We start from the raw sequence: 27,795 nt of genomic DNA, 5'->3' as shown, positions 1-27,795 counted from the left end.
CCTTCCTGAACACAGGGGGCGCTACACATCAATAACGTATTGGCAACCGCAGTCCAACAACAAGAAGAAGCCGATTGGGCGAAGGAGGGAGTGAGACAGGAATCCATTCCTTGAGTCCTTTCCCGAACCGAACAAGCTTCTTTTAGCCATTCTTAAGACCAAGGATGTTTGTTTAACCACCTTGTCAAATATAAACATTTTATCGTGATGGGCAGATTGGCGAACACTTTGAAATCAAGGCTCTGTTGAGTGTCCGAGCCGAACCAGTGACCACCGAGCAGCTGTCACCCCGGAAGGCCGCCGTTGCTGCTTGCCGCTTGCCTCACCTGGTGGGGATTTAACTTTCTCTCTTTTCTGAACGCATGGAGAGAACTAGCACGTAGCGGACCCGGTTCCAGCCTCTGGTAAAACTTACTGTCATCCGGTAAGAATGGATTCCTCCTTGGGGATCGGCAACGAGGAGTGCTTGGCAATATCCTTAAAAAATACATTCGCCTTTACAGTTAGTGAGTTAGCTTCTTGTCTTAACATAGCATGTACTGCTGCTGTGTGGATTTTCCGGCCATGGAACGTAACTAATGCGAATACGTGAAATACTTCCTATGTAGTTAATAATAATAATATTAGTGCATGATATATATGACTGTGTTCAGTGCTGATAGCTATGTCCATATATAAATTACTAGTTAATGTTACTAAATAGTTTGACCTGCTGCTAACCATCTCTAGACATGCAGTGTATCATTTCTTCCGCTAGGGGGCTGTCAACCAAAACAGTGTTGTTATTATATTATAATGTGTTAATTTGGTGGCGTTGACTGGTTCTTCGCTCATAAACATAAACATTTAGTCTTAACATTAGTGTGTGTCAGACGCATATGTTATACTGTTACAGAAAACGATAGTGTAATTGCCTTGGTTGTATTTTGATGAGGATAAACTTATGACCCAGTGTCAAATCAAGCCATTGTTTTGATTGAGACCCCCAAGTGTAAAAGAAAATCTAATCACTTTCTGTGTGAAAACAACAACCTCTGTTGTTATGTTTGACATTAACTCACTAACCACATCAACTGTTTTTGCCATCATGTTACATATGTATTTTTTCCTCTCTCTGTCTTATTGATTATTAATGAAGCATGGCCTCTTGTGTCTACAGTCCCAAAACACATTTAAAACCACACACAAATAGCAAAGTACTGTGATATCTAGGGGTCTGTTTCGTCTGCCATGTTTGGTGACAATAGTTCCTTGATTATGCTGCTCACACTGTAAGAGGTCTGGAGCTGAGGGCGGACCAGAAGGAGCCCAGACTGCTGTCACTAATTGAACGCGGTGGCGAGTTTATGTAAGTAGTTGCTCTAAACCTTAGACTCACATTGTCCGATGGTCTTTAAACCCCAAAATGTATTTGTCTTGTTTAAAAATCAAAAAATATCAAGGGTGGATTTCACCTATAGATGAAGAGCAGGATCCATAGTGTATAAAATGAATACAAAAACAAAAAGTCCCAAACATTGCCACATACTACCCACTGGGGATTACGCTGTTTTTACATTATTATTATGCAACCCCGTGTAAATTGAACCACTATTTGTCTCAAGAATATGGCATTTACCAACTACCAATTACAGACACTTTTCTTTTTGCCCCCGTATTTCATGCGCTGAACGCAAAGATGTATACAAAAGCCTTATCTCTCTGAAATATTGTTCCCGAATCTGATAGAGAGCACTCATGATAACTGAGTTATGCACTCATCCAACTCACAGGTGTGGCACATATCAAACCGCTGAGCATTAGACAGCAAAATTAGTGCACAATCAAAATGATTGCCTTAGGATGGCCACAATAAAAGGCCGCTGCAAATTCTGCAGTTTAACTGTTGGTGGTCACACCACTGACTGGTTTATAATCACTTGCTGATTTATGTTATTGTTGTAAAGGCATGAAAAAAACAACCTGTCCACAAATGTCTGGACTTTGCTGTCCAAATATTAACAGCAAATGATTTTCGTTTTTAATTACAAACTGTTGTTAAATTTACAGTGCCAGTGGAATGTTTGGACGTATTTACCCACTGCTATGAATGAGGTGTGTTCAAACATTTGACTGCTACTGTATATTGTGGGGTGAAATAGTTTCATATAGTGTGACCTTGTGCGTGGAAGCCGCAGGTTGTGGCTGCCTTGCTCTGCCATGCACAAAGCAATTAGTCCCGCCAGCTGCCATCCACCTCCACTCATTATCTGGAATTCCAGCGCTCCATAACGAGACTCACATGGCGACACACGCTCCATGCTCAGCTAAACTGCACTCTCGTTGGAGCCTCAGCAGGGTGACATTTTTGCTGCACCTGAAATTGTATGATGCATAATCATCCGACAAAATAACACAAGAAGTGAATACAGTCTTTTTAGATGATTGTTTTTCAGGCTTCCTGAATGCTGCTATCATAGTCTCTTGGCCTCATTTCTAATTCCGCTAGCAACACCAGCCTTACAGATACCATATCTGCTGCTCGGGGTGTGTATGTTGCGGTAAACACATACTATAAACTTTTTGACTCATGGGCCGTATTGAGGTGGTGCAAAAAAAAAGAAACTATAATAGAACCAGGAAGTACAGTCTCAAAAATAAACATAACAAATAAGATGAGGCAGTAAAATGAGACCCTAGGTATTATTTAATTTGCCAAAACTACTTGGACCCGAAGACAGCTGGGATAGGCTCCAGCGCCCCCCGCGACCCTCGTGAGGAAAAGCGGTAGAACATGAAATGAATGAATAAATGAATGTATTATTATCTATTGCGACAAAGAATTACAAAGCATTCTTGAAATGAGAGTATAAGACATTGCTGCATGTCTGCATGACGGTTTCACCAAATAAGAATAATCTACACTCTGCATGATGATTCCTAATACCCTTGAGTTCTGTGCATGATCATTTTAAACAAACAAGACCTCTGCACATGTTTATAGTATGTTCAATAATTTGCATATCTGTACATCTTGTAAACAAATAAGGAAGCTGATGATAAGCTAAGCAAATGTGTCTGCTGTTCTCATGCAGTCTGGGTGTGCTTGCCACCCCTGATGCTGTCGTAGCTCGTCCGGTGGCCCAGCTGTCCATACCCATCAATGGTAAATTTGAGATTGTGAAAGGTATGTCACTTTTTGATTCTTCTTGATTCTCCATGTGGATGAGATGGCTGAGTGGTTTATTGCTGACTTTGTGCTGGCTTCTCGCTGTCGTGCCACATATTTGCATTCTTAGAGGGTCCTTTTGAAAATCAGCGCGCAGAAACAACTTCCTCCCATATCTCCTCCCACAAGTGAACTTTGACCTGCGTGTGAGCATTGTTTAAGCTAATTTCTCTTTTCACTGCAGAGGCAGAGGAGGCACTTCTGATTGACTTCTCTCTAGCTTGTGAGTACTTTATCTATTATTTATTATTATTTATTTTACTTAAGACAACCAGTCTCTCGCTGTGGGAATGTACGCCAGCTGAGCTCTACAAGCGGTTTACATCTCTGTTTAGTAGCAGTCGTGGGTTTCCCGGACTCTCTGAAAGAATTCGGAATGGCTGGACTGTTGGAATCACCATGCTTTGTTTTTGGACACTCTACATTTCAAGCGGCAATCCTAAATGTGTTTCTCCCCCTTGTGTGTGTGTGTGTGTGTGTGTGTGTGTGTGTGTGTAGCTGGGCTCAGGATACGAATAAAAGGAGATAAAGCTCCAGAGCTCCTGTTGGAACTCCAGGATGATGAGCGCACTCAGACTTTCCTCACACAGGTGATAAGCGCTCAACAACAAGGTCAGTCCACGCTTTTTGATGTCGTGTCTTTTCTTTCTTTGTTTTTTAAGCCAGCTAGTTACTTGTCTAACATTTATTGACCAAGCATAGATTGATGATTTCCTTTCTTCCTGTTTTCCTTCAACATGCTGTATTAAATCTTACACATGTGCTTTTACTGACATGTTTGTCACTGCAGGTCAATTCATAGTTTTTTGTGCTTATGAGACCTGTATGTGATTTTTTTTTCATGTCCGTGTGAACAGCACAATTTTGATTTTTTTCAAATGGGCTTCAGGCCTGTGGTTATAAATGCGATATGAATGCAATGCAACTGCAGTATGAACGGTCAGGTTGGATATTATTCTACCTATATGTCATTGAAAGGTGTGTATTGCCGTGCCTACCGAGACTTTAAACATAATCACCGATGTAGGAAAAAGCTCTTCCTCTCATTTGAAAATCATTTTTAAAGTGTCGTCCAAGCGGCTCTCGTTTCCTCAGAGCAGTTGGCAAATTCTCCACAAACTGCTCTCCCTCTTTCTTCTTAATCTGTCACACAGGATCATTTGGTTTAAAAAATATTCACCCCTGTTGCACCTTGAAATTGCCACAAACGCGCAGAGTAATATTAGGCCACACACTGCAGCAATCTTCACTTCCGTGAACGCATGGAAATGAGATGGTGGGATGCACGTCACTTCCCGGTTGCTTTGTGTCACATTTTGTTTGGTAATATGAACGAGCATATGAAAAATCCGATTTTAACAAGTCCCAACTAGGCATCATACCCTGCAGTGTGACCGTAGCGTCAGAGACATTTCATGCCTTTTTCGCCCTCATTACCAGATTTTGAACGCATCTTTTTCAGTAAGAAAGCGATTCAAATGTCTTTGTAGAGGATGACTCACTCATCATTTATTCATGTATCCATTGTGTCAGGGATAATTACTTTCCTGAGCAACAGGGACATGTGTAGTCCAAGCAGGCAGGAAGTCATAATGACTCACACTCAACTTCAAATGGCAACTTTATTATTTTTTTTTCTTTTGGCTTTTTCCTGATTAAGGAGTCGCCACAGCGGGTGTTATTTTGATCCGCATAGTGATTTGGCTTGAACTCTTTATATTCTGGATGCCCTTCCTGACGCAGTCTTAATTTCCTTATACTGTAGGTGTGAATCAACAAGTGACCTTTTTATTTTGGATAGTTTATGGGCTCATATACTCATACTGTTGCACACACAAGTGATTGCCATATAAGTTATAATACGTTTTTTTGTATTGGATGTCATTTGTACCAAGGTGGTGTTCAGTGAGTGCTATATTGTGCTACTACACACCATCGGGTTTGTCTCCATAGTAACAATAATAAATATTGACCTATTTTGTTGAATTGATGCCATTTGTTTGATCTGCCGTGATTTATTATTTTTATGGCGAATACTTCCTTGATAATGCAACGAGGTAGTTCTGAATTTGTAATGTTAATGTATTCCCAGATTTCGGCAATCTGGAAATAGTTTTTTTTTTTTCGGCAAAAATAATTTCGAAGAAACACAGGTGATCTTGTTTCACTTAGTAGTACTGTAATAGAACAATAGGTTGTTCTGTTCATCCCATAGCACAGTGCTCCTCCAGGATAGTGGATGGAAATACTAGCATAAGTAAGATTCAACATGCGATTCAATCTTTTGTTTCCCAGTTAAATTGAATTCCTCCAAGCCCAAAGTGATGGATCCTGTTACACAACCACCCCAGAGAGGACACAATGCTGCCAACTGTGTGGACTCTGGAGCCAACCTGCCCGGTACGACCAGTGCACTGCCCCCTACCCTCAATAGAAGCACATCCACACATCGAACTGATGCAGGTAATGTATTTGCTAAAGAAGGGGTCTCCAGCCTTTCTTGTGAAAATGGCCAAGAGGTAGTCATTTTTGTAACATTTATTTTCAGTATGCTTGTTGGACCAGAATGTTAACAAAATGTTGATATCCACAACTCACATTTTCTATTTCTATTTTATTTATGTATTTCTAGTGTTCTCACATTATTTATTTTTTATTTTATTTTTTATTTTTTGTGTGTCCCGTCCAGCCATTGGGGCAGATAGTATTGTTGATCTAAATGCCCTTACATGCTAAACAGATTTGCTCTGTCAGGAAAGGTGTAAGCTACAACTTCCCTGTACCATGACATTTTATTTGGCGTTGATATTTTTGTTATGCGAATTTGGAGCGGCCGGACCGGACCCAGGTGAAACACAGAAAAGAAGAAGGAGAGAAACTGGGAGGTGGGGCGGGGGGACAGTACAGAGAGAGACAAAAACAGCAGCAACAACAATTTCCATGAATAAATGAATGAACAACAGTGACAAACAGGACTGCATGAGTTAAATGTCAATGATGGCTAAGGGTCACAATGGAGATGATATCAGTGAAATGAAACAGTCCAACTTACCAGTAGCAATAGTAACAATGAAGACATGAACAGTGATAGAACAGTGAGTGAACAGTGATAAACACAATTACAGCCATACAGTTACAGTAATTAAAATCTCACTGCTTGACATCATTATTACTGTAATAATAGCATACCAATAGCATATAGACATCAGGGATAAGATGGTAGATTGTGTAGAGAAGCACCCATGTGCTGTGAGTGCCCATATGGAGGTGTGTACTTCTGTTGGTGTGCATATTCATATATGTGTGCGTAAATGTATTCATATGTGTGAATGTGTGTTCTCACATTATGAACTGAAAACCTTACTACTTATTTGCTTCCACCATCCAGCTCAGTCACTTGCCTCAGACTTTGGCTTTGAGGACAACTTCAATCACACCTTGAAGGTGGAGGAGAAGAAGAACCACCAGAACAGGATAGTGGCCTCAAGGGATCCTCCACCTGTCCCTCCTCTTCCTCCCCGCAAAGCCTCCTTCACACCGTCTTATCAGCTGCCTGCTACCCCCCTCCCTAAAGAAAGAGTTGTCTCCTCTCAAGCCAAAGACAACTCATCCAGTGGCGTCAGCAGACCAGAGTAAGCCAGCCTACCTTTCCACTTGGGAAAGATGGTGAATTGGTTATTTATTGTTTCTTTCTCAAATCCTGCAGTAGTTTTCAATCGAGCTTTGAGCGAGACAGGCCACCGTCTTGGTGCGACAGTCCCACCACAAACACGATGAGGCAAGCCATGTTCTCCAGCCAAGCGGGACAGAGAGAATACCTCATCAAACACCGCCTGGGAAAGAAGGAAAACGAATACGTGGACATCCAGAACTTCAGGTGGCAACACTTCCTTTCTGTTTGACAGTTCCCGCCAGGGTACAGCCATGTTTTTGACGTTTTTCATTGCGCTTTCATCCACTTTTGTATTAGAATGCATGATAAAAATCCAGAAGATGTCCGCTCCTGACCATGGATTTCTTGTTGAAGCCACTTTTTACTGCCACCACTTTCTGCAAACTGAAAACAAATGCTCTCTATTGTTTCTCCAGGTTCTTCACTGGTACGTGGAATGTGAATGGGCAGTCTCCAGACAGCAGCCTTGAGTCGTGGCTGTCTTGTGACGCAGAACCCCCAGATATGTATGCCGTGGGGTCAGTGCTGATTAAGTTGTTTCGACATGTCATTAATACAGGCTCTGCTTTTTCTAACCAACTTGTGTTTGTTCCTCAATTATTCAGTTTCCAAGAGTTGGACCTGAGCACTGAAGCTTTCTTCTACATGGACTCCTCCAAGGAGCAACTGTGGGTGGAGGCCGTTGAGAGAGGCCTACACCCTAAAGCACAATATAAGAGGGTGAGTGGATGAGGTCATTTATTTAACTACACTGCTCATAAAAATAAAGTGAATGGCAAAGGCACACGACCTAGATTTCTCTAAGTACTACACTCTGTGCACAATTTTAGTGTGTAGTTTGCAGTTCAACATCCACCTGGTCTTGTACATCTTGATCATATCATATTTTGAATGGTTAGTGGGTGTAAACATAGCTGCTGTAATGAAGGAGGTTGTGGCCTGAGGAGATCAACATGCATGGCCAGCATTATCAACGAGGAGCTAGTTAGGAGCTAGTTATAACTCTTCAGCACCCAAACCTACCGCTAGTTTTTAGAAGACACTCTCCCCAAGCAGAAAGTCCAGGAGACCGTGCAGGGCAGTGATCCAGTTCATGCATGGACCTTTTCTTCTGCATATCTTTAAGATATAGAGAAATAGTAATAATAACAACATGATAACAACTTTCCTCACCTGACCAAAACCCTGATTGAGGTCATTTGTAACGCTCTGTAACACATTGCTGCCACCGTTTCACCTTCCACAAAGGAGTAGTCTGGGTTATTTCCCTCCTACAGCTTTCTCCACTGCTCCTGGTGTACTGACCTTGTCTCTTTGCATCACCTCTACATGCTTGACGCTGTTTTGGGATATGATCACGTGTTCTAGTTATGTTTTTCAGCAGGCATGTTGTGAGCGCTGCCACTAATTTGTGAAATTCTTGCCATCAGGTTCGCATCATAAGACTGGTTGGCATGATGCTGGTGGTCTTTGTCAATAAGATACACAAGAATAATGTGAAAGAAGTGGCAGCAGAACACGTCGGCACAGGAATCATGGGCAAAATGGTACAGTCAGACGAATGAAAAAAAGCTTTCAAAGCTTCTGAATAAGCTGTCTTTTCTGTAGCTAAAATGTTTTTTCCTTCTCAGGGGAACAAAGGAGGGGTGGCTGTGAGGTTTGTGTTTCACAACACTAGCTTCTGTATTGTCAACTCGCACCTTGCGGCACATGTTGAAGACTTTGAGCGACGCAACCAGGACTACAAAGACATTTGTGCCCGCATGACCTTCCACCTACTGGACCACCCCCCTCTGAGTATTCACAAGCATGAGTGAGTTCCCTCAGGCTTTTTCATAGCCGTAGTGCCAATGTGGCACACACTTGTTAGTGTTATAGATGTCTCGGGATGTAATGGTACATACTCGGGGTGTCCGATACAACTTTTTCACTTCCAAAATGATACGCATTGCAGCCTTCAGTAACGGTCAATGGCAATATCAATTTGATACAATAATGTTAAAAAAACTGTTTGGTCAAGTGATATTACAAAACAGAATAGCCAGAATAGCCAACATCATGTCTGCTTCTTGGTGAGCACACACCGTTGTTGTGTATGATGGATCATAACTGGAGCAGAGTCTGGAGTGGACTGCTTGAAACGGTCTTGATACCCTTTAATATAAGTGAAACTAAGTGGTGAGTGGGCACAATATAAAACTGTATTTCACAACAGAAATGTACCCAGAGCTGGACCATAAGAACAGAGAATGTATTGTAGTGAACACCCACGTCAGTTTTCTTATGCTTGTGTGTTATAGTGTGGTAATCTGGTTTGGAGATTTGAACTATCGCCTCTTCATGTATGACGCTGCTGAGGTCAAACACCTCATTTCCCAGAATGAGCTGAAAAAGCTTCAGGAATTTGATCAGGTGAGCGCTTTGGCATGAGTATGTTCAAAGATGTGTCATGTAACATGTTTCACTTTCTCTGAAACACAGCTGAACATTCAGAGGCAGACCAAAAGAGCCTTCACTGACTTCATGGAAGGAGATATCAACTTCATCCCTACGTACAAGTACGATACCAGAACGGATCGTTGGGACTCAAGGTTGGTTGCATTTGGCTTGAATTTTCTGTTATTATTCCATCTGACGAAACCTTATCAGCACAACAGGCGTTTCCGTTCCGTCGTGATCGCTGCACAAACACGAGAGTCAGCGTGTCTGTATGATCATCCCTGAAACTCTTTCACTGTTTCCTCTAGCGGGAAATGTCGCGTTCCAGCGTGGTGTGACAGGATCCTGTGGCGGGGCAACAATGTCAAGCAGCTGAAGTACCGCAGTCACATGGAGCTGCAAACCAGTGACCACAAACCAGTCAGCTCCATCTTCAAGATAGGGGTAAGATAAGGATAGATAAGGAGTAAAACACACAAAATCGAAAAACTTCCATCATCATTTCAGCAACGCCACTAACATTTTGGGATGTGTGTGTGCAACAGGTTAAGGTGGTCAATGAGCAGCGCCACAAAAGGGTCTTTGAGGAGATTGTTCGTGCCATGGACAGAATGGAGAACGATTTTCTTCCATCAGTATCTCTCAGCAGGAGAGAGGTTAGGAAAAGTCACCTCCCGTAGAACTGTACATGCACTCCACTACAACCATGCATCCATTTATTTTCCACCATACAGGTGCAATATGAGCAGTATAACCAGTTGTCCCTCTCCCCAGCATGGGCTTCCGGCCATTCCCAGGGTATAAAGAGCCATATAATCCCAACCAAACATGAGTGGAATACTACCTCCAATGGAATGTACCCATCCATTTCAGCTGTCATCCTTGGATGCAGCTACCCTCAAAGTTGTTCTAGCTATGGTGATACACTTCACCTTGAGGCAAGGCAGTCTCCCAGGTATCTAGAACTAGTTTAAAACACCTGGATCATCTTACCCGAGTCCACTGCTTGTCTGTCAACACTTCCAACCCCCCCTGCCTTTTACTGCAAGTGGTGGCTGCATTGTGCCAGTCAAGTCTTCCACCCACAGTACTTTCCAGCATCGAGCCTCCTCCGGTGTATTTAATTCAACTTCTTTTTTTATTCTCCCACTGCAGTTCACGTTTGAGAACGTGAAGTTCCGGCAGCTCGTGAGAGAGCGTTTACTCATAAAGAATGACGGGCAGGTCCCCTGTCACTTTGCTTTCATCCCCAAACTCAACGACTCACAGTACTGCAAGTCATGGCTCCGTGCCGAGCCTAGCGAGGGATTCTTGGAACCAAGTTAGTCCTTTTTTTATAATGTAGCAGTTTATGTATGGACATTTCAATGATCAATCATTCAGAATGTTGTTGAATATTGTGTGGAATTGATATCTTGAAGTATTTCAATCTAAATGGAGTGCCCTACTTGGCTGCAATCAATCTCTCACGGTTGGAAAAAACAGAAAAAAACATTTTTTCATGTGAACAGATGAGACCCTGGAGATCTATCTGGAGGTCTACGTCAGTAAAGACTCAGTCACGCTGCTCAACTCCGGCGAGGACTCCATTGAAGACATCCTGGTGCTCCACCTGGACCGCGGCAAGGACTACTTCATCACCATTTCCGGCAACTACATGCCCAGCTGCTTTGGCACCTCGCTGGAGACCCTGTGTCGGATGAAGAAACCCATTAGAGAGATCCCTATCACCAAACTCATTGACTTGGTAAATAGATTAATAGTTGAAAGCATGCTTCTGAAACATAAGCTTTCCTGGAATGTAGCTCAGAGCCAAAGGCCAGTCCTGATACGAGGAGAGGACACGTGAGGGTTTGTTCACTCCCTCTGGGTAAATCTGGTCACACGAGGAGGTATTTTTGGAAACTGCTCCAGCATGTATTTTTGGAGCAAAGTGAACAAGGAAGTAGCAAGAATACAGGAATAAGAGAAAGAACTGCTAACGTTACCATACTCATGATACTTTACAAACCCCGGTGGTTATTGCTGGTGTAGAACCTGCACACGGCAACCATATAAAATGACACAGCAGTTAATGAATAGAGCTGTTAACTGAAGCTTTTACGGTATTAAAATATTAGCCAGTACACCTCACTGCGTATTGTACTGTATTGCTACGGTATTTAGTATCATATGAATTTGCACTACAATGACATTTTCCATTCCATTTCTATTTTTCTGCCGGATGTTTGGATGCAATGATTAAGCCGATCTGTTCTATCTCAATCTAGTTTTCTTGATTCTGATGCTCAGTGCCATCTTTTCTCTTCTTTTGCTTCCTTTCATCGCCTCTCCTTGCCTTCTTTGATCATTCTTTTCCCATTCTGCACTTCTGGTTACGGGCTGACTTCTACCTCAGGGCGAGGACAGCTTCACAGAGAAGGTAACATCTTCTTGCTCATATCCCCAGGACATTTCTATCACCTTTTGTAGCAGCTTGTTTCTGTTAGGGGATTCATTTGCTGAATACAGATATTCTATTAAAGGAGACCTAAGTCCGCATCCTGAAAACAGACTTTAATGAGCTATTATAGATAAATGCTGAGTGTGTCTCAAAGTACGAATGTGCTGTCACTGCCCCAGGAACGGTCAAAGATGAACTTCCTCATGGGAGATGGTACAAGCACAGAGGACAAACCTCTGAAAATCCCCAAGGAGGTGTGGATCCTAGTCAACCATCTTTTCACCAAGGCTTGTGATCAGGTGAGATGCCAGTGTGTGTAAATGTACACACTAAACAGCAAGGGCAAATATGCACTTCTACAGTTGATGTATTGTTCATTGTTTGCACTGCCTGTCCCTCAGGAGGACCTGTTCCAAACGCCAGGATTAAAGGAGGAGCTCCAGGCCATCATTGACAGTCTGGACACCAGCATCCCAGACACCATCCGTATCCTTTCTCATGTTAACACTTTTCAATTTCACTAAAAGCACTTTTCCCACACCAAGGCTAATGTTAGGCAAACACGCTGTCAATCCACTATGGTGGGACTTTGAAAAGGATCTTTCATATAAACGGTTAACATTCAATGTTTTTTCCACTACATAGCCTAGCCCAGGGTTTCACAGCATTCACTCAGCCCAGGTGGAAAGGTTATGCACCTCCTGTCATCTAATGGAAGAGCATCTAAGTGTTCTGCCTCTTACTGTGTGTTGCTGGCATTGATAGTTTGCCCATCATTCACAAGCCATATGTCAGACATGAACACATGTTTTTCTGTTTTCTCAGCGCTCTAAATATTGAAAAACTGATAACATAATAATCATAATAATAGTAATAATCACGCACCAGCAAATACAAATAGACGGTGTGGACAGGGTGAACAGGGTTGAAAGGGTGAAGGAAAATACATTTCTGGGGATCACAATAGATGAAAATATGAGCTGGAAACATCATATTACAAATATAAACCATAAGGTGGCCAGAAATATTCCAATATTGAACAAAGCAAAATTTGTTCTCAATCAGAAATCACTCCACACTCTTTATTGCTCTCTGGTTCTACCATATCTTACTTATTGTGTGGAAATATGGGCTAATAACTATAAAAGCAATCTTCACTGGCTAAATGTACTGCAAAAAAGGTCAGTAAGGATAATTCATAATGCCGCCTACAGAGAACATACTAACTCCTTATTTGTAAAATCACAAATACTTCAACTTGCTGATATAGTTCATCTTCAAACAGCTAAAATAATGCATAAGGCTAAAAATAAGCAATTAGCTAAAAATGTCATCCAATACTTCTCTACAAGAGAGGAGAAATATGATCTCAGGGAAGAAGTACATTTGAAACACTTCTATGCTAGGACTACGTTATGCTAGCCATAGCATTTCAGTATGTGGAATCAAACTATGGAATGGATTGAGTAAGGAAATCAAACAATGCACAACGATGAGCCAATTCAAGAAACAATACAAGCAGTTGATGTTTGCTAAATACAAGGATGAAGAGTCTTGAACCAGTCATGATGTGCTATATATATCACTATATTGACACGCACTATGGTACACATAATGTCATTGTATGGTACCTTGTACTTCGGTACGAGGTACATTATAAAAAAAAACAAAAAAAAACCCTGAAACTGTATTATAGAAAGCAGGAAGTGAACAAATGTAACAGTTAGGGATTGTAAAAGTACCAGATGGAGGGGTAGGATTTAATAAGCTTTGCTTCTTCCTACTCCTTTTGGACATGTGGAACTGGGAACTGATTATGGGATGCACTCAATTGTAATCTGATGCATGTTCAAATGAAATAAAACCATTACCATTACCATATAATAATGCAATGTAATGCGATTCAGCTATTGTGCCTATAAGACCTTCTATTAAAACACCTTTAACAACATTGTATCGTTTTATATCCATGCTATGACCATGTAGTAGCATGATAATATGTAAAGCAACAAATGCGGGACAATGGTCGAGCACAACTGGCTTAGCCAATGTTCTGCTTCCTTGACACTTTTTATGTAAGCTGGCTGCAACCACTCTGTGGCAGAGGCTCTACTGATCTTCTTAGAGGCCTTGCCAGAGCCGGTCGTGTGCTACGAGCTCTACCAACGCTGCCTGGACTGTGCCCATGACAGCCGCCTATGCAAACAGGTGTCTATGCAAACACACTGTTGTGTGTCACAGGTGTGTCATGCATTTATTTATTCTGCCGGTTGACAGTTGATCTCCCAGCTGCCCCGAGCACACCGTAACGTGTTCCGCTACTTGATGGCTTTCCTGAAGGAGCTGCTCAAGCACGCGCACAACAACAACCTAACAGCCGGCCTCATTGGTATAACACGCTCTGAAAGTCATACACTTCAACAACTATAGTGCTTAATTTTTCCTCATTCATCCTTTTCAGCCACCCTCTTTGCCAGCCTTCTTATCCGACCTCCTCCCAGCATGGCGAGCCGGCAGACAGCCCATGACCGGCAGAAAGCCATCGACTTTGTTCTGGGTTTCCTGATGGCGGGAGATGAAGAGTAACTCAACGTGGCATGCATCCCTCTTGGTTTGTTACAGTGTCTCCATAGGAGCCAAAGAAGACATTTTTCATCCGTTGGAAACTGTTCACATACTCTCATGTTCAAGATCCCCAAGGTCCTTGTTGGCCTGCATTTGACCTTTAATGCTTTTACCAAGCGTTCATACACAAACCAATTTGGCCACTTGGCTGGATTTCCAAGCACTTTGGAGCGCTGTAAGGCGGTAAGGACCTGCGCCTCCAGACCAGATTTGTCGTCCTTCCTCTCCAACCCAGAATGAACTCAATCTGCACCAAAGAGAGCGGCGCAGATGTGCAAACACTATGTGTCATTGGGTTATTTTTCTAGTTGACCTCTCATAGAAGTCTTTACTTTTGATCAATTGTCTGGTTTAGTTGAAGGGGTTCAGACACCTGCCAGATCTACCTACCTTATGAATGCATTTCCATTTCAACATGACTGTTTGCACCAGATGACATAGAGCAGTGTTTCCCAGCCTTTATGGAGCCAAAGCACACATTTTACACTAGAAAAGTCTCATTGCACACCAAGCAAAGATCTTGCGTGAATGGCAGCAGTTGGATACGCAGGTTAATTATGTTCTGCCACCTAGTGGAAAAGCAATGAATTGCTTTGCTGGTCACCACACGTCACTGGCATAGATATTGTAAATAAACAAATGTTATGTCTAGTAAATAGTTATTTTTTGACCAATTCATTGAAATTGGAATGGAATATGATGGTGTGCTGCAGCACATTGGTTGAGAATCACTGACGCAGACAACATTTGCTCTTGAATGTTGCCTGTGTTTTGTTTTTTGGGTTTTTTTTGGGAGCCTCACATCAAGTTTGTCCTGTTCCTCCGGGCTTATGACACATGTCTTTTAATTGATACACTGACTTCCTGCTTCAACAGTACAACCTGCTGTCCTCAAGGCTGTAGATAGTGAATGTTGATCTTTGGCGTGGTCCTTTGCTGTCACCAATGGTACTATCTCTATTGGGGGTCTTTTGTTCAGACACCTCATCTAAACACTCCTATGAGTTATAGTTTTGCCTTCCTGCCAGTCTGACACAGTTTCTGTGAGAATGATGCAACATATTTGGGATCAGGTTTTGCAAGGTTACTTTGGGGGTTGCAGGATGTGTTTACTTTTGTGCTATATTTCATATGCCAATCAGAGTTGCATGAATGGAAAAAAACACGTCCTTTCATGATTGGTCTGCTTGTAAGTCCTCAGTCACGCTGATACAGTTTTTGCCTTGTGATGCTCACTGTACCTTCATCTTAAATGTGAGCACATGATGCAACTGCTGACAATCACGCACGCAGGCCTTATGGTGCTCTGTTTTTTGTTTTCATTCACGTTCAGCTTAATGCAACTCACAGCCTGTTCCACTCCTCATTTTCTGCTCTTATAAATTCCACAATCTCGCCTGAAATCCAAACCTCAGTGCTGTCCCAAGCCAGTGAATCAACTGTATTTATGTGAATTCTAGTGCAGACACACAAGTGGTCACCATGTGCTCCTTAATGAAGGTACCCCTTTTCAGCTTCTTTTACTTTTTAATTTATTTAACGGAAATAAAAACATTTAAATGTCCTGCACCTTCTTCTGCAACTCAGTGCTACCTCAGATGCTCTCTTCATTTTACTGACAGAATAAGATGATGCTTTATTTTTACTCATTGCAGGATCCTAACCGCCACCATGGCCCCACCTTAACACTTGTGTTGCCCTACTGGCAGTTGGAGGAGGACGAGTGGACTCCACATGCAGTAATGTACACCTCCATGAGGTCAGTGCCCAACCAAACCTCACAAGCACTCGAGTAATGAAGTTTTCAAATGACATTAAATTAGTGGCAAAATCCGTCTACATAAAAACCATCATCGTCACGTATAAAGACCACTCTCCTTGCGCTTGTGGTTTCAGAATAACAGCTTGTTGCTGTCCCCATGTGTCTCAATATTCAACTCAATATTGCAGAGTTTTGTCTCTGTGGGGGGGGGGGGGGGGGGGGGGGGGGGCATAGAATACACTGACCAAAAGGCATAGCTCTCACTTGACCAGTGGATCTACGTTCCTACCATCACCTATGGTCTTGAGCTTTGAGCAGTGACCAAAAGGACAAGATGATGGGTGGCTGGGCCCTCCCTTAGAGATAAGCTGAGAAAGGAACTCCATGTAGAATGGCTGTTCCTCCACATTGAGAGGAGCCAGATGAGGAGGGAGGTGGTCTCCCTGATGAGGTGTTCAGGGCACTTCTGACTGATAGGAGGCCTCGGGGAAGACCCAGGACATGTTGGAGAGACTATGTCTCTCAACTGGCCTAAGAACGCCCCATAACCCACTGGAAGGAGCAGGACGAAGTAGCCAGGAAGAAGGAAATCTGGGCTTCCCTGCTTAGGCTGCTCCCTCCACACCCAACTTGGGATAGGCAGAAGATGATGGGGTTTTTATTTCTATAAACAGAATTACTGCTGTTTTTGCTGCTAATAACAGAGCCCTGTGTATAGCTGGACTTTGGAGCGGATGCCTTGGGTTGGAATCTCCACTAGTAAGCACCAGCGGTGTTGGTTAGGAAGCAAAAATCAGTATGTGGATCAAAAAGATCGTAATCAGGGAAAAAGCAGAAAGAAACAAACATTACGGCTAATAATGATATGTGCTGTTTTTATTAAATGAATTTAAAAAGCTATCAGATATTTAAAAAACAGTTTATTGAATAGAAATGCAAACATTAGCATTGTGAAGCATGGGAACATATCTTGCTCCTGATAGCAAGGTCCCGCAAAGTGCCAAAAGTGCAGCTTTGCATCATGTCATGTATATGTTTTACTAACGTCCTAACACCTACCAAGGTACTATGGTACCTATGTACTATGTGCCAAACATGCATCAGTGGCGGTGGGGCGTTTGGGATCTGGGCTTTCAGTGGGCCACTAGTGATGCACCATACAGGTGTTAAGAGAAGGCGGAACTCCAGTACATTAAGTAAGATAGCCGCAGCCCACGGCCGTCAGATATACAGATACACAGCTATTCATATATTGCATTACTTCATAACTTCATAAAACCTGTTCATTCATTCATTCATTCATTCACCGCTTATCCTCACGAGGGTCGCGGGGGTGCTGGAGCCTATCCCAGCTGTCTTGGGGCGAGAGGCGCGGTACACCCTGGACTGGTGGCCAGCCAATCACAGGGCACATATAGACAAACAACCATTCACACTCACATTCATACCTATGGACAATTTGGAGTGGCCAATTAACCTAGCATGTTTTTGGAATGTGGGAGGAAACCGGAGTACCCGGAGAAAACCCACTCATGCACGGGGAGAACATGCAAACGCCACGCTGAGGGTGGAATCGAACCCTGGTCTCCTAACTGTGAGGTCTGCGCACTAACCACTAGATTGCCGTGCCGCCAAAACCTGTCAATTTACTGTACTTATTTCCATTTCCATGCGATGATACACCTTCAGCACTAGGTGGCAGTGTTGTAAAGCATTATATCTCAGCATGGTGACGGCGGAAGTGCCATGCTGCTGCTGCCCACATGAGCGTGGTTGTGCCCCAGAGTCTGTGTCAAAGGGCATATTTGTGCCAGAGCACACCCTCTTGCAGGCAGAGCCAAACATCGCATAGGCTTTTCATTTCTGGTCTTTGCAGCTGTTTGACCGAGTTCTCTGGTTGTGAATGAGAGACAGCTGCTTGGGTTTTGCTGGAAAATCATCAGGGAGTTTGATTCCATGTCTTGCTCCACAAAGTTGAAGTGATGAAATAAGTTGCATTCGGCTTGTGTCATACTGCTACATACAACATAAGGGAGCTGTGAGGAGCAGCTGGCTGAACAAGATGGTCGGAGAGAAAAAATGGCCGCACTGTGACAAAGCCATAAAAGTTCTCACAATACAAATCGACTTCCTGGAGTGGTCAAACAATGACATCCTCAAAGTGGTTATCTTCTTCTTACACTTGTAGAACAGTTATAAAAAGGGGCGCACAATTAAAAAAAAATATATATAAAAAATATATAAATTTTTCAAGCCAATAAAGATAACTTCTCAAGACTGATACCAATGCCGATAACGCTATTATTTTTAACCGTGTATATTTAACCATATTTGATATATGTATATACGGTGATGGCTGCACGGTGGAAAAAAGTGGTTAGCGCGCTAGGAGACCCGAGTTCGATTCCACCCTCAGACATCTCTGTGTGGAGTTTGCCGGTTTCCTCCCACATTCCAAAAACATGCTAGGTTAATTGGCCACTCCAAATTGTCCATAGGTATGAATGTGAGTGTGAATGGTTGTTTGTCTATATGTGCCCTGTGATTGGCTGGCCACCAGTCCAGGGTGTACCCCGCCTCGCGCCCGAAGACAGCTGGGATAGGCTCCAGCACGCTCGTGACCCTCGTGAGGATAAGTGGTATAGAAAATGAATGAATGAATAAATATACGGTGGTGTGAAAAAGTGTTTGCCCCCTCCCTGATTTCTTCCCTTTTTGCATGTTTGTCATTCTTAAATGTTTCAAATCATCAAACAAATTTAAATAGTAGTCAAACACAACTGAACAGCTTTTATATACAACTTTTTATTATTAAGGGCCAAAATCCAGACGTACATGGCAGTGTGTGAAAAAGTGATTGCCCCCTAAAGCTAATAACTGGTTGGGCCACCCTTAGCAGCAACAACTGCAATCAACTAATCCCTTGCAATGAGTCTCTTGCAGCGCTGTGGAGGAATTTTGGCAAACTCATCTTTGCAGCATTGTTGTCATTCAGCCACATTGGAGGCTTTTCCAGCATGAAGCACCTTTTTAAGGTCATGCCACAACATCTCAATAGGGTTCAAGCAGGACTTTGGTTAGGCCACTCCAAAGTCTTCATTTGGTTTTTTGTCAGCCATTCAGAGGTGGACCTGCTGGTGTGTTTTGGATCATTGTCCTGCTGCAGAACCATGCCATGAACAGATGGCCGGACATTCTCCTGCAGGGTTTTTTTGGTGGACGGCATAATTCATGGTTCCATTTATCACAGTAAGTCGTCCAGGTCCTGAAGCAGCAAAACAGCCATAGACCACCATACTACCACCGCCATATTTTACTGTTGTTATGATGTTCTTTTATTAAAATGCTGCGTTACTTTTATGCCAGATATGATGGGACACATGCCTTCGACAAAGCAAAACTTTTGTCTCGTATTTTCACAAAGGTCTTGGGGATCATCAATATGTTTTCTGGCAAAATAAAAATGTATGTTCTTTTTGCTAAAGTGTCATGAACACTGACCTTAAGGTAAGGAACGGTTCACTACTGTTGCATAGTTTTGCCATTTATGGATACGGGCCCTCACTGTGGCAGATGTTTTTACACTTTTAAAATGCTGCTGCTGTAGAAACAAGCCCCGGGCTTCGTAGCGATGCTGGCATTTCAGGTGGCTGATAAGGTTTGATGTGCTGAAAGGTAATGTTTTTTTCCCCCATTGCTGAACAAAATGTCTCCTGAACAGTGTTGGTGGTTTACAAGTGAGTTTGCACACCCACCCACCCACAGAGCTAATAACTCACAGTAGTGATGTATCGGTCATAGTTTAATCTTAGAACAGATTTAACTCCTACCATTATTTCTTATTTTTAGAGGTTCTTCTTAGAGGATTAACCGTATAGCATGGGGGTCGGCAACCCGCAGCTCTAGAGCCACATGTGGCTCTAAAGTTTAGCGTCGCCCTAGTGGCTCCCTGGAGCTTTTTGAAACATGTTTGAAAATGGAAGAGGATGGGGGAGAGAAATATATGTTTGACTGATATGAGGACAAACATGACACAAACATTCTTAACGTTTTCCAATGCTGTAAAATGTGTAGAGTAAATATTACATTTCAACGTTTCTGTCAACGGAGATTGGCGTCATAGCCTGCGACACACGTTTCTATCAGCAGGGCGGGATGCCAGACGGGTGGCTGGTGTAAACAAACCGGCGGCTGTGTGATGGGCCATGGATCCCAAAGGGAAAAAGAGAAAAATAACTGAGGAGAACAGAGGATTAAACGTTTCTTGGACCCAATCATTTGCATTCATTGCATTCATGCTACATACCCGATGTTGAGAAGCTGACCAGTCATGTCCGAAAACAGAAGTCACATTAAACGGGTAAGAACACAATCCTGTCATAGGCACATATTTCGTAACAAAATGGCGGTTTTTATAAAGTGATTTCTGATTTCCGTCATTATATATTTGGAATGACACTTAGGGATATTATTGTGTTTTGTTGCTCGGGTCCGAGTGTTACAGGCATTTGCTTTGGACAGCTATGTAGGGTGGACTTGCTTGAACTTTGAACCAGGAAGTTGGTCTGGTGTGAAATGCCTCAGGGCTGTTAATGTTAAAATAAATGTTAAAATAAAGTTGGTTGGAAGCAACAAGTGACGTTTTCCTTACTACGGTTCGTAGCTGAATAACACTGACAAGTTAACACGTTGGTTAGGTGGATACTTTAGTCATCTATCTACTTACCTACCTGACGAGTTAACACCAGGATAGCTACGTTGGTTAGGTAGATACTTTAGTCATCTACCTACCTACCTGACAAGTTAGGCTGCCTTTTATGCACGTTATGCACGTTCCATTTTGTTGTGTTTTTTTCGAATCCTTAAAATAAAAATGTCATCAAAAATCGGATTTCTTTATTTAATTTCTTTAATTTCATCAAAGCAATAAAACATTATTTATTAATATTGTAATGAAGTTAAACTTGAGGCGGCTTCGTCCAACATAGTCACGTGGTGAAAATCAAACATTTAATCAGGAAGGCTGATTATGTATTTGTAGCCAACTTAGTCATTTTGGTAGTAGGCTAATATAGTTAATATAGATACATACAGCAAGTGGTGCATTCATTATAAGGCTTGTATAAGGCTTTTATTTTTTTGTGGCTCCAGACATAGTTGTTTTTTTGGTCCAGTATGGCTCTTTCAACATCTTGGGTTGCCGACCCCTGGTATAGCATACAGGCCGTCATTCCTACATACAACCTTTGATTCTCCATCCTTCCGTTCACCGCCGTATAAGGGCTGTAGTTATGGAAGCCGGTTCCATCACGCTGAGTTTTTCCCCAGCGGACATTTAACACAATCCCCCTGGGACACGCTCCACCCGTCACCCTCCTGAAAATGCTGCTGAGTAGCAAAAAGAAAACAGAAGTTGCCATTGTTTTATGAAGTGTTATTATCAGCACTTCCAGATAGCCCATCGTCTGATAGATGAGGAGGCGTGTCATCCTTTAGCGAGGGAGGGTGGAGGCAAATAGCAAGGCTGCCCGTGCAGTTCTTTAACAGGCCATTTGACTTGCAATGCACGTGTGTCGCATATTTCAAGCGGAAGATCTTCACTATATGTACGGGTGAATGCTAATGTTCACTCAGGTCATGTTTTTTCAGGGTTGGAAAGTAATTAAGTACACATACTCAACGTTAAGCGAGAAAGCATGTGTACTTCATGACATTTATGCAGCAGCCCGGCTCATAACAGACTCACTCTGCCCTGCGCTGCCGTAAAGAATGTTTCAGGTCGTTGATCATTCTATTCGCTATGCGTTCAAGTCCTCCTATGTGTGATATATTGGCCCACACATGAAATAAGAGCATGGATTAACACAGGATGCTGCTGTATAATAGAACAACATTTTTGTGTTTGTCTCACTGAGACGCAACAATGTCATTTGCTCTTTCAGACGTGTGTGAAAAAACTAGAATGTTCTCCTTGATGAGCCTTCATAGCGTGTTTCCGTAGGGATGTTATTCTCACGGTCCACTAAAGCCTAGTGTTTTACAAAGTCACAGCATACCATGGCGTAGAAAATGCAGTTTCTTTCACCATTTGTCTAGTCACCCTCTGCTGCAGTCGAGTGAGTGCGACAGGAAGAGCTGGACCTCGCCGGTCTGTGTGTTGGTGTGTGAAGGGGGAGAGGTTTGCTACTTGGCAGGGAACGACAGAATATCTGCACAGCAAATACTGAGTCATCGGTGGTCTGCCCTAATTGGCCCAATTAATCGGGAGTCCGACATGTAACATGTAGCAGAAAGAAACATGGCTCCCAGATCATATTTCCACGATACTGAAACGTTTGAGGTTGAACACAAGCTATTTCCCCATATAGTAAATCATGGAAATAATCTGTCCCAGAGTCAAGCTGTGGCCTTTAATTCAGTATATAGGCAACGGTTGAAGTAATATTTTAACATAGTGTAGAAATACTGTCAGAAATGGACCCAATGGCGGCGGAAAGGTCAACAGTTGCAGTAGCAGCTATTAGATTTAACAACCCTGACATCACTCTGGCCTCGCCTACAGCAGTCGCCATCTTTATCTTCTCCCACTGACCACTTGATCCCTCTCCATTTTCACACGCGTCCTCCCTGCCGAGTCGGGCCAATAAATCTCTGCCATCTCAAATCCTACTTGTTTTACTTCCACTCTTGACACAAGACAAAAGTGTGCCTTTGGAGTGTTTAGCATGTACGGCTACTTGGTTGTGGACCTGGACACAATGTCTTTGTTTACCGGGTGCTCTTCTGGGGTCAGGTCTGCAGCTCCATTGGCTCTGACCTCTACTGGGGCGAGGGTGTCTGCCCAGTTCAAAGGTCACGGGTGTAATCAGACTGCTGGCCGCCTTCCCAGAATTCTCAACATTATTCACAGTTGACGGCTTTCTGGCATCATTTTTATGTTTGTGGCTCTGTGCTGCATGAATTCTGCCTAGCAACAAGTAGTCAGTCAAACTTCTCCTCTTCTTTCTTCCACAGCTGCTCTTTTTTTCCTTTCCCACCAAACACACTTCACTCGTCTCCCTTGCAAAATGATTGCCGCTATCGGGTTTGAACAGTAATGGTGATTGCAAGCCGACACACTCACACCTGCGCGCCCTCACCTTCCTTTCCGTTGCTACCATCCAATCAAGAATGTAGAGTGCAGAGGGTGAGATTTAACAATCAGCCAGTGCTCGGTGACAGCAGCTCTGATTTACTCTTAAAGGGAGAGTACAACAATCATATAGCTAATATTAGTCCTTATTATTCCTTATAGTGTTTGTTGGAGGCATTCCCCGTGAACCTATAGTGAGGATAAACAGCATGGATGGATGGATGGATGGATGGATGGGGCATTCACAAGTACTGCCCTGCACTGATGATAGATGTCTATAAAACGAGGATGCCGGTAAATGACCTCCCTTTTTTATAAATGACTATGGTTGATACACAGCTATGTGTATGTACTAAGTATGTATACACGTATAGTGAACATAAACAAAACATAACACAATACAACAATAACCCACCCATACAATAAGCTTGCATTGGGATTGTATTGTATTGCTCAGAACTAATTAAAATCAATTCGGGCAAGGCTAACAGAGGCTAAAATGCTAACACACATAATAGAAGCTAACTTTGGGTTATCATATGTAATAATAATAACTAATAGCAGAAGCTTTGAGTTAATATATCAACCATGAAGGCGACCTTGAGTGGAATACCGGTACCTGGTACTTATAGCGAGGCTATAAGAAGCCCATAACCAGAGGAAAGATGGGTGCTAACACCAATAGCAGAAGCCCACATTGTGCTAATTAAGCCTCATTGGCAACTCAAACGGGCTATTAATTATTATAACAGGGTAATGGTGAAGGCTAACATGGGGCTACAGAGGAGAGGCTGAAAGGTGCTAACATTGGGCTAGTAGCGACCCTTTTGGTGCTACGTACACGTTGATTGTGTGGCTGAGGTACTTTGGTGGCAAAAAGGTGCTAACAATAATAACTTATTACAGAGGCTAACTTATGATAACTGATGTTCATGGGCTCGTGAAAGGTGCCATAAATGACATGTATTGTTATTATACAGGAGAAAATAGACAATACTAAAAACTGTGAACGCTTATCCACATGGAAATGTTTTCAGGTCAAAACAGCAAAATCATTTTATCGATTCATCTTCCTTTGAAAAGGTGTCCTGGGTGACCTGAAACTGCCGCCACAGCCCGCCTCCGGGCACGCCCACTCCGCTGTGATTGGTCACAGGCCCCACAGTACTTTCCTGATATAGCGGCTATAGGAGTTCACTGGCATTGTTGACATGAGAATACAACATTCTAACTACATTTATAGGTGAGAAAAGTGGAAAAAGCATAATAGGTGGTCTTTAAGGAGCTAAATATATAATATGAAGCTTGTGTGCTACCACATGGATAGTGACAGCTATGAGAGGTTGTTATCCATTGTTTCTACTCTTCTGCTGCCATTTTGCTCACTTTGTGCACAAAAAAAGCAAATACGTGTCCCAAAATAGTTCCTTTCATTCGGAGCTTCCTATCACACATAGCCCTCCTGTGTGGTTTGAACAGGGAAAAGGAGCCACGCAGTCCACCACTGGCTCCAAACCACATTTCACCAGAAATGGATCCCCTCTGCAGGTCTTCAGGTGGTTGAGTGACAGCAGAGCAAAAACAATGTGTGACATCCTGCTGACCAGTGACTCACTTTCAGCAGGAGATATGAAGGACTTGTGCTTCGGCATTTATCACCCCGGGGGTCCTCAATTCATTAAAATCACACACACACACCCACACACACACTGAGTGAAGGCTTCCTCTCCAAATAGAAGAATGGAAATAAACCCTGATTTGAAATAAAGGCCATCAAAAGGATTGAAATAGACCAAGAGTTTTTAACGTCCATCAGTGGTCAACCTGGTTTGGTTCTCATTAGCACAAAGACCCTCTGCTGTGTGATAGATGCTTCAGGTCTGCATGCCCAGAGACCCTCCATGGCCAAACAAACACTACCCTGATGCAAACGTGTATATAATAGAGCAGACACTTAATGGCTTGCACACATGTGTACATACATACACACCACCATTCAGTCGCCATCCCACCATGCCAAAGGCAACGTGCGAGTGTGTGTGTGTGTGTGTGTGTGTGTGTGTGTGTTGGAGGAAATGAGGTTGCCAGGTTGGTAGGCTGTCATCAGCCAAGAGTCTTCCTCGCCTCATATGATCTCACTGAAAGACGAGCTGCACAGCTGCATGATCCCCATCTGGCTGCCACAGCTAATTGCTAAACTTGGGAGATTGCAGTAATTACTCATTTGCACACACACACACACACACACACACACACACACACACACACACACACACACACACACACACACACACACACAGTTGGGAGGAGCATGACAGTGCATTTGTTCTTTTTGGGTGGTTGGTTTTCTCCGGGTACTCCGGTTCCCTCCATTTTCAATATGCGTGTTATGTTAATTGGAGACTTTAAATTGTGCAGGTATGAATGTCAGTGTGAATATATGTGCGATTGGTTGGCGACCAGTCCGGGGTGTACCCCGCCTCTCGCCCAAAGGCAGCTGGGATAGACTCCAGCATAACCGCAACCCTTGTGAGGATAAGTGGCATAAGATGGACGGATGGATTTCTATGCCTACACCTAATTATCCATATAAACCAACATAATAGGGCTGCACCTAAAAAAGAAAATATTACACAAAAAGTGATAAAGTTATGATGAAATAAAGATATAACATCTGTAGTTATGAAAAAAACATAAAGAGAAAGTATTTAAAAAAAAACATAAAATAATGTTATGCGTAGTTTGGAATATTTATTGAAAAAAATCATGGAGACTAGCTCTGTAAGGCCACAACAACAACGTCCTGATATTATGACAAACTTAAAAAAAAAATCTAATTATTTAAGAAAATAGCAAAATTAAGATAATAAAGCTTGAAATATTTGAAAAAAAGTTGTCAAGTTTTGACAATGACTTTGTAAATACATAAAAATGTGTAAAAATTATGAGAATATAATAATAATAATAATAATACAGTAAACCTCGGATATATCGGATTCAATTGTTCCCACTGGTTTTGTCCGATATAAGCGAAATCCGTTATATGCGTATACCGGAAAATGTCCGTTTTACGCATATATGGGATTTATATCCGGTATATGCGTAAATCGGATTTTATCCGTTATAAAAAGGCACTTCCTTGACTATGTTTCCAATGTACCTGGACGCGCAGGCAACGCTGCAAACGCTGCAAATGACGTCGTATAGCGGCCTGTCACGATTCGGCGAATCGGAGCGCCACGATGCGGCCATCCGATATATGCGAGGGAAATTTAATGGAAATGCATTGGAACGGGACTGGAGATTTTGTCTGAAATAGGCGAAATCCGTTATAAAAAATCCGATATATGCAATGAATTTTTATTGGAAATGCATTACAGAAAAATCGGTTCTTTTTTATCTGTCCGTTGTGAGCGAATTTCCGATATATCCGAGGTTTACTGTACTTTACAAATCGGACTTAAGCAATGACAATGTCATGTGACTGGACAATAAAGTTCCAAGAAAAAAGTTGCACAAATAAAGTTAGGATCATTAAGTTGTAGTAATGACCAAAAAGTTGTCATGAAGTCATGAAAATACTGTCATAAATGTTCAAAAATGAAGTTTTCATGTCACTGGAAAAAAGGTAAGGTTACGAGAGAAATCTTCAAATCAATATAAGAAAAAGTTGAAATCCCACACAAAGCTACAGTACAGTAGATTCATGTCAAATTACAACTTTACACTTTTTGTCAACAATACAACTGTTTTTTTGCACAAAAATAGGACTTTCTTCTCATAAGATTGTTCTTTTTTTCTCCAAAACATTTGACCTTACCACAGACAGCTGGTTGCTGCATTCAGACCAACTTAAGGAGCTGATTGGAGAGTCCTTACTGCGGGGCGTTGAGAATAATTCCACGGATGGAGCCGTGGATGCAGGCAGCATGACGAGATGGGTTAAAAGGGAAGGTTACAGCTTATTAATTTGCTCGTATTACCCCCATTATACAGTGTTTATACTAAATGTCTTCACACACAATGACCTTCATTACCATCTTCCCCTTGAGAACTTCATGCGCAAAAAAAGACTCTTCCAATTGACGCACACACCTAATTATTAATGTCACATACATCTTGGTACAATTAGGGAAGAATGGTCTTGCTAGTCTCTGTAGGAGGAAATAGATAGAGATGGACGCTCGTCATGTCTGCTGGACGGTTTTCCATTTCTACATAAACACCAAGACGGCCTGCTTCACTCATGAGTTTGTCCTCTGATTAACGGCCGTTCATCGTCGTGACCTCACCTACTGTTGTTTCTAATTACAATTAAAAAGACGTCCCGACATTAAAAAAGAAAAACTATTCAAATGAAAACAGGCCTGCTGCCTTCTGGAGGGGTCCTCCCTTCCTTCTTTGCAGGACCTTCAAGGCCATAGACCAGGGGTGGGCAAACTTTTTGACTGGTGGGCCGCATTGATTTAACAAAATTGACAAGGGGGGGCAGACTCAATATTTCATATGTAAC

At 42.4% G+C, this 27,795-nt stretch overlaps 1 protein-coding gene across 7 annotated transcripts; it reads left to right on the top strand.

Annotated features, from left to right (window-relative positions):
• Positions 1-57: 57 nt before the first annotated feature.
• On the top strand, positions 58-27,214 carry ocrl (OCRL inositol polyphosphate-5-phosphatase). 7 transcript variants are annotated; one of them, XR_009130136.1, is made up of 26 exons: positions 58-473; positions 1,270-1,348; positions 3,075-3,166; positions 3,393-3,431; positions 3,707-3,820; positions 5,504-5,671; positions 6,597-6,840; positions 6,915-7,085; positions 7,298-7,399; positions 7,487-7,601; positions 8,312-8,428; positions 8,513-8,694; positions 9,182-9,293; positions 9,363-9,472; positions 9,629-9,764; positions 9,866-9,976; positions 10,476-10,641; positions 10,832-11,067; positions 11,719-11,742; positions 11,943-12,062; positions 12,165-12,249; positions 13,844-13,971; positions 14,041-14,152; positions 14,225-15,888; positions 16,044-16,147; positions 27,108-27,214. XR_009130136.1 is itself a non-coding variant. In XM_058075324.1 (24 exons), the coding sequence occupies exons 1-24, from the start codon at positions 431-433 to the stop codon at positions 14,347-14,349; spliced, it is 2,868 nt and encodes a 955-aa protein (XP_057931307.1). In that variant the 5' UTR covers positions 58-430; the 3' UTR covers positions 14,350-15,957. The 7 variants fall into 7 exon arrangements, 5 of the variants coding, with proteins under 5 accessions (XP_057931307.1, XP_057931305.1, XP_057931306.1 ...); XR_009130135.1 differs by lacking the exon at positions 27,108-27,214 and having other exon boundaries at positions 16,044-16,320; XM_058075324.1 differs by lacking the exons at positions 16,044-16,147; positions 27,108-27,214 and having other exon boundaries at positions 5,504-5,608; positions 14,225-15,957.
• Positions 27,215-27,795: the final 581 nt, after the last annotated feature.

This window comes from Doryrhamphus excisus, chromosome 6 (genome assembly GCF_030265055.1).
Source record: "Doryrhamphus excisus isolate RoL2022-K1 chromosome 6, RoL_Dexc_1.0, whole genome shotgun sequence".
Lineage (NCBI taxonomy): Eukaryota > Metazoa > Chordata > Actinopteri > Syngnathiformes > Syngnathidae > Doryrhamphus > Doryrhamphus excisus.
This window is presented reverse-complemented; position numbering and strand designations above follow the sequence as displayed.

Coding starts and splice junctions, on each gene's coding strand:
- ocrl (XM_058075322.1), top strand. CDS start 431: ATGGATTCCTCCTTGGGGATCGGCAACGAGGAGTGCTTGGCAA. Junction 3,432..3,706: donor GATTGACTTCTCTCTAGCTT/GTGAGTACTTTA, acceptor GTGTGTGTGTAG/CTGGGCTCAGGATACGAATA. Junction 9,473..9,628: donor ACGGATCGTTGGGACTCAAG/GTTGGTTGCATT, acceptor TGTTTCCTCTAG/CGGGAAATGTCGCGTTCCAG.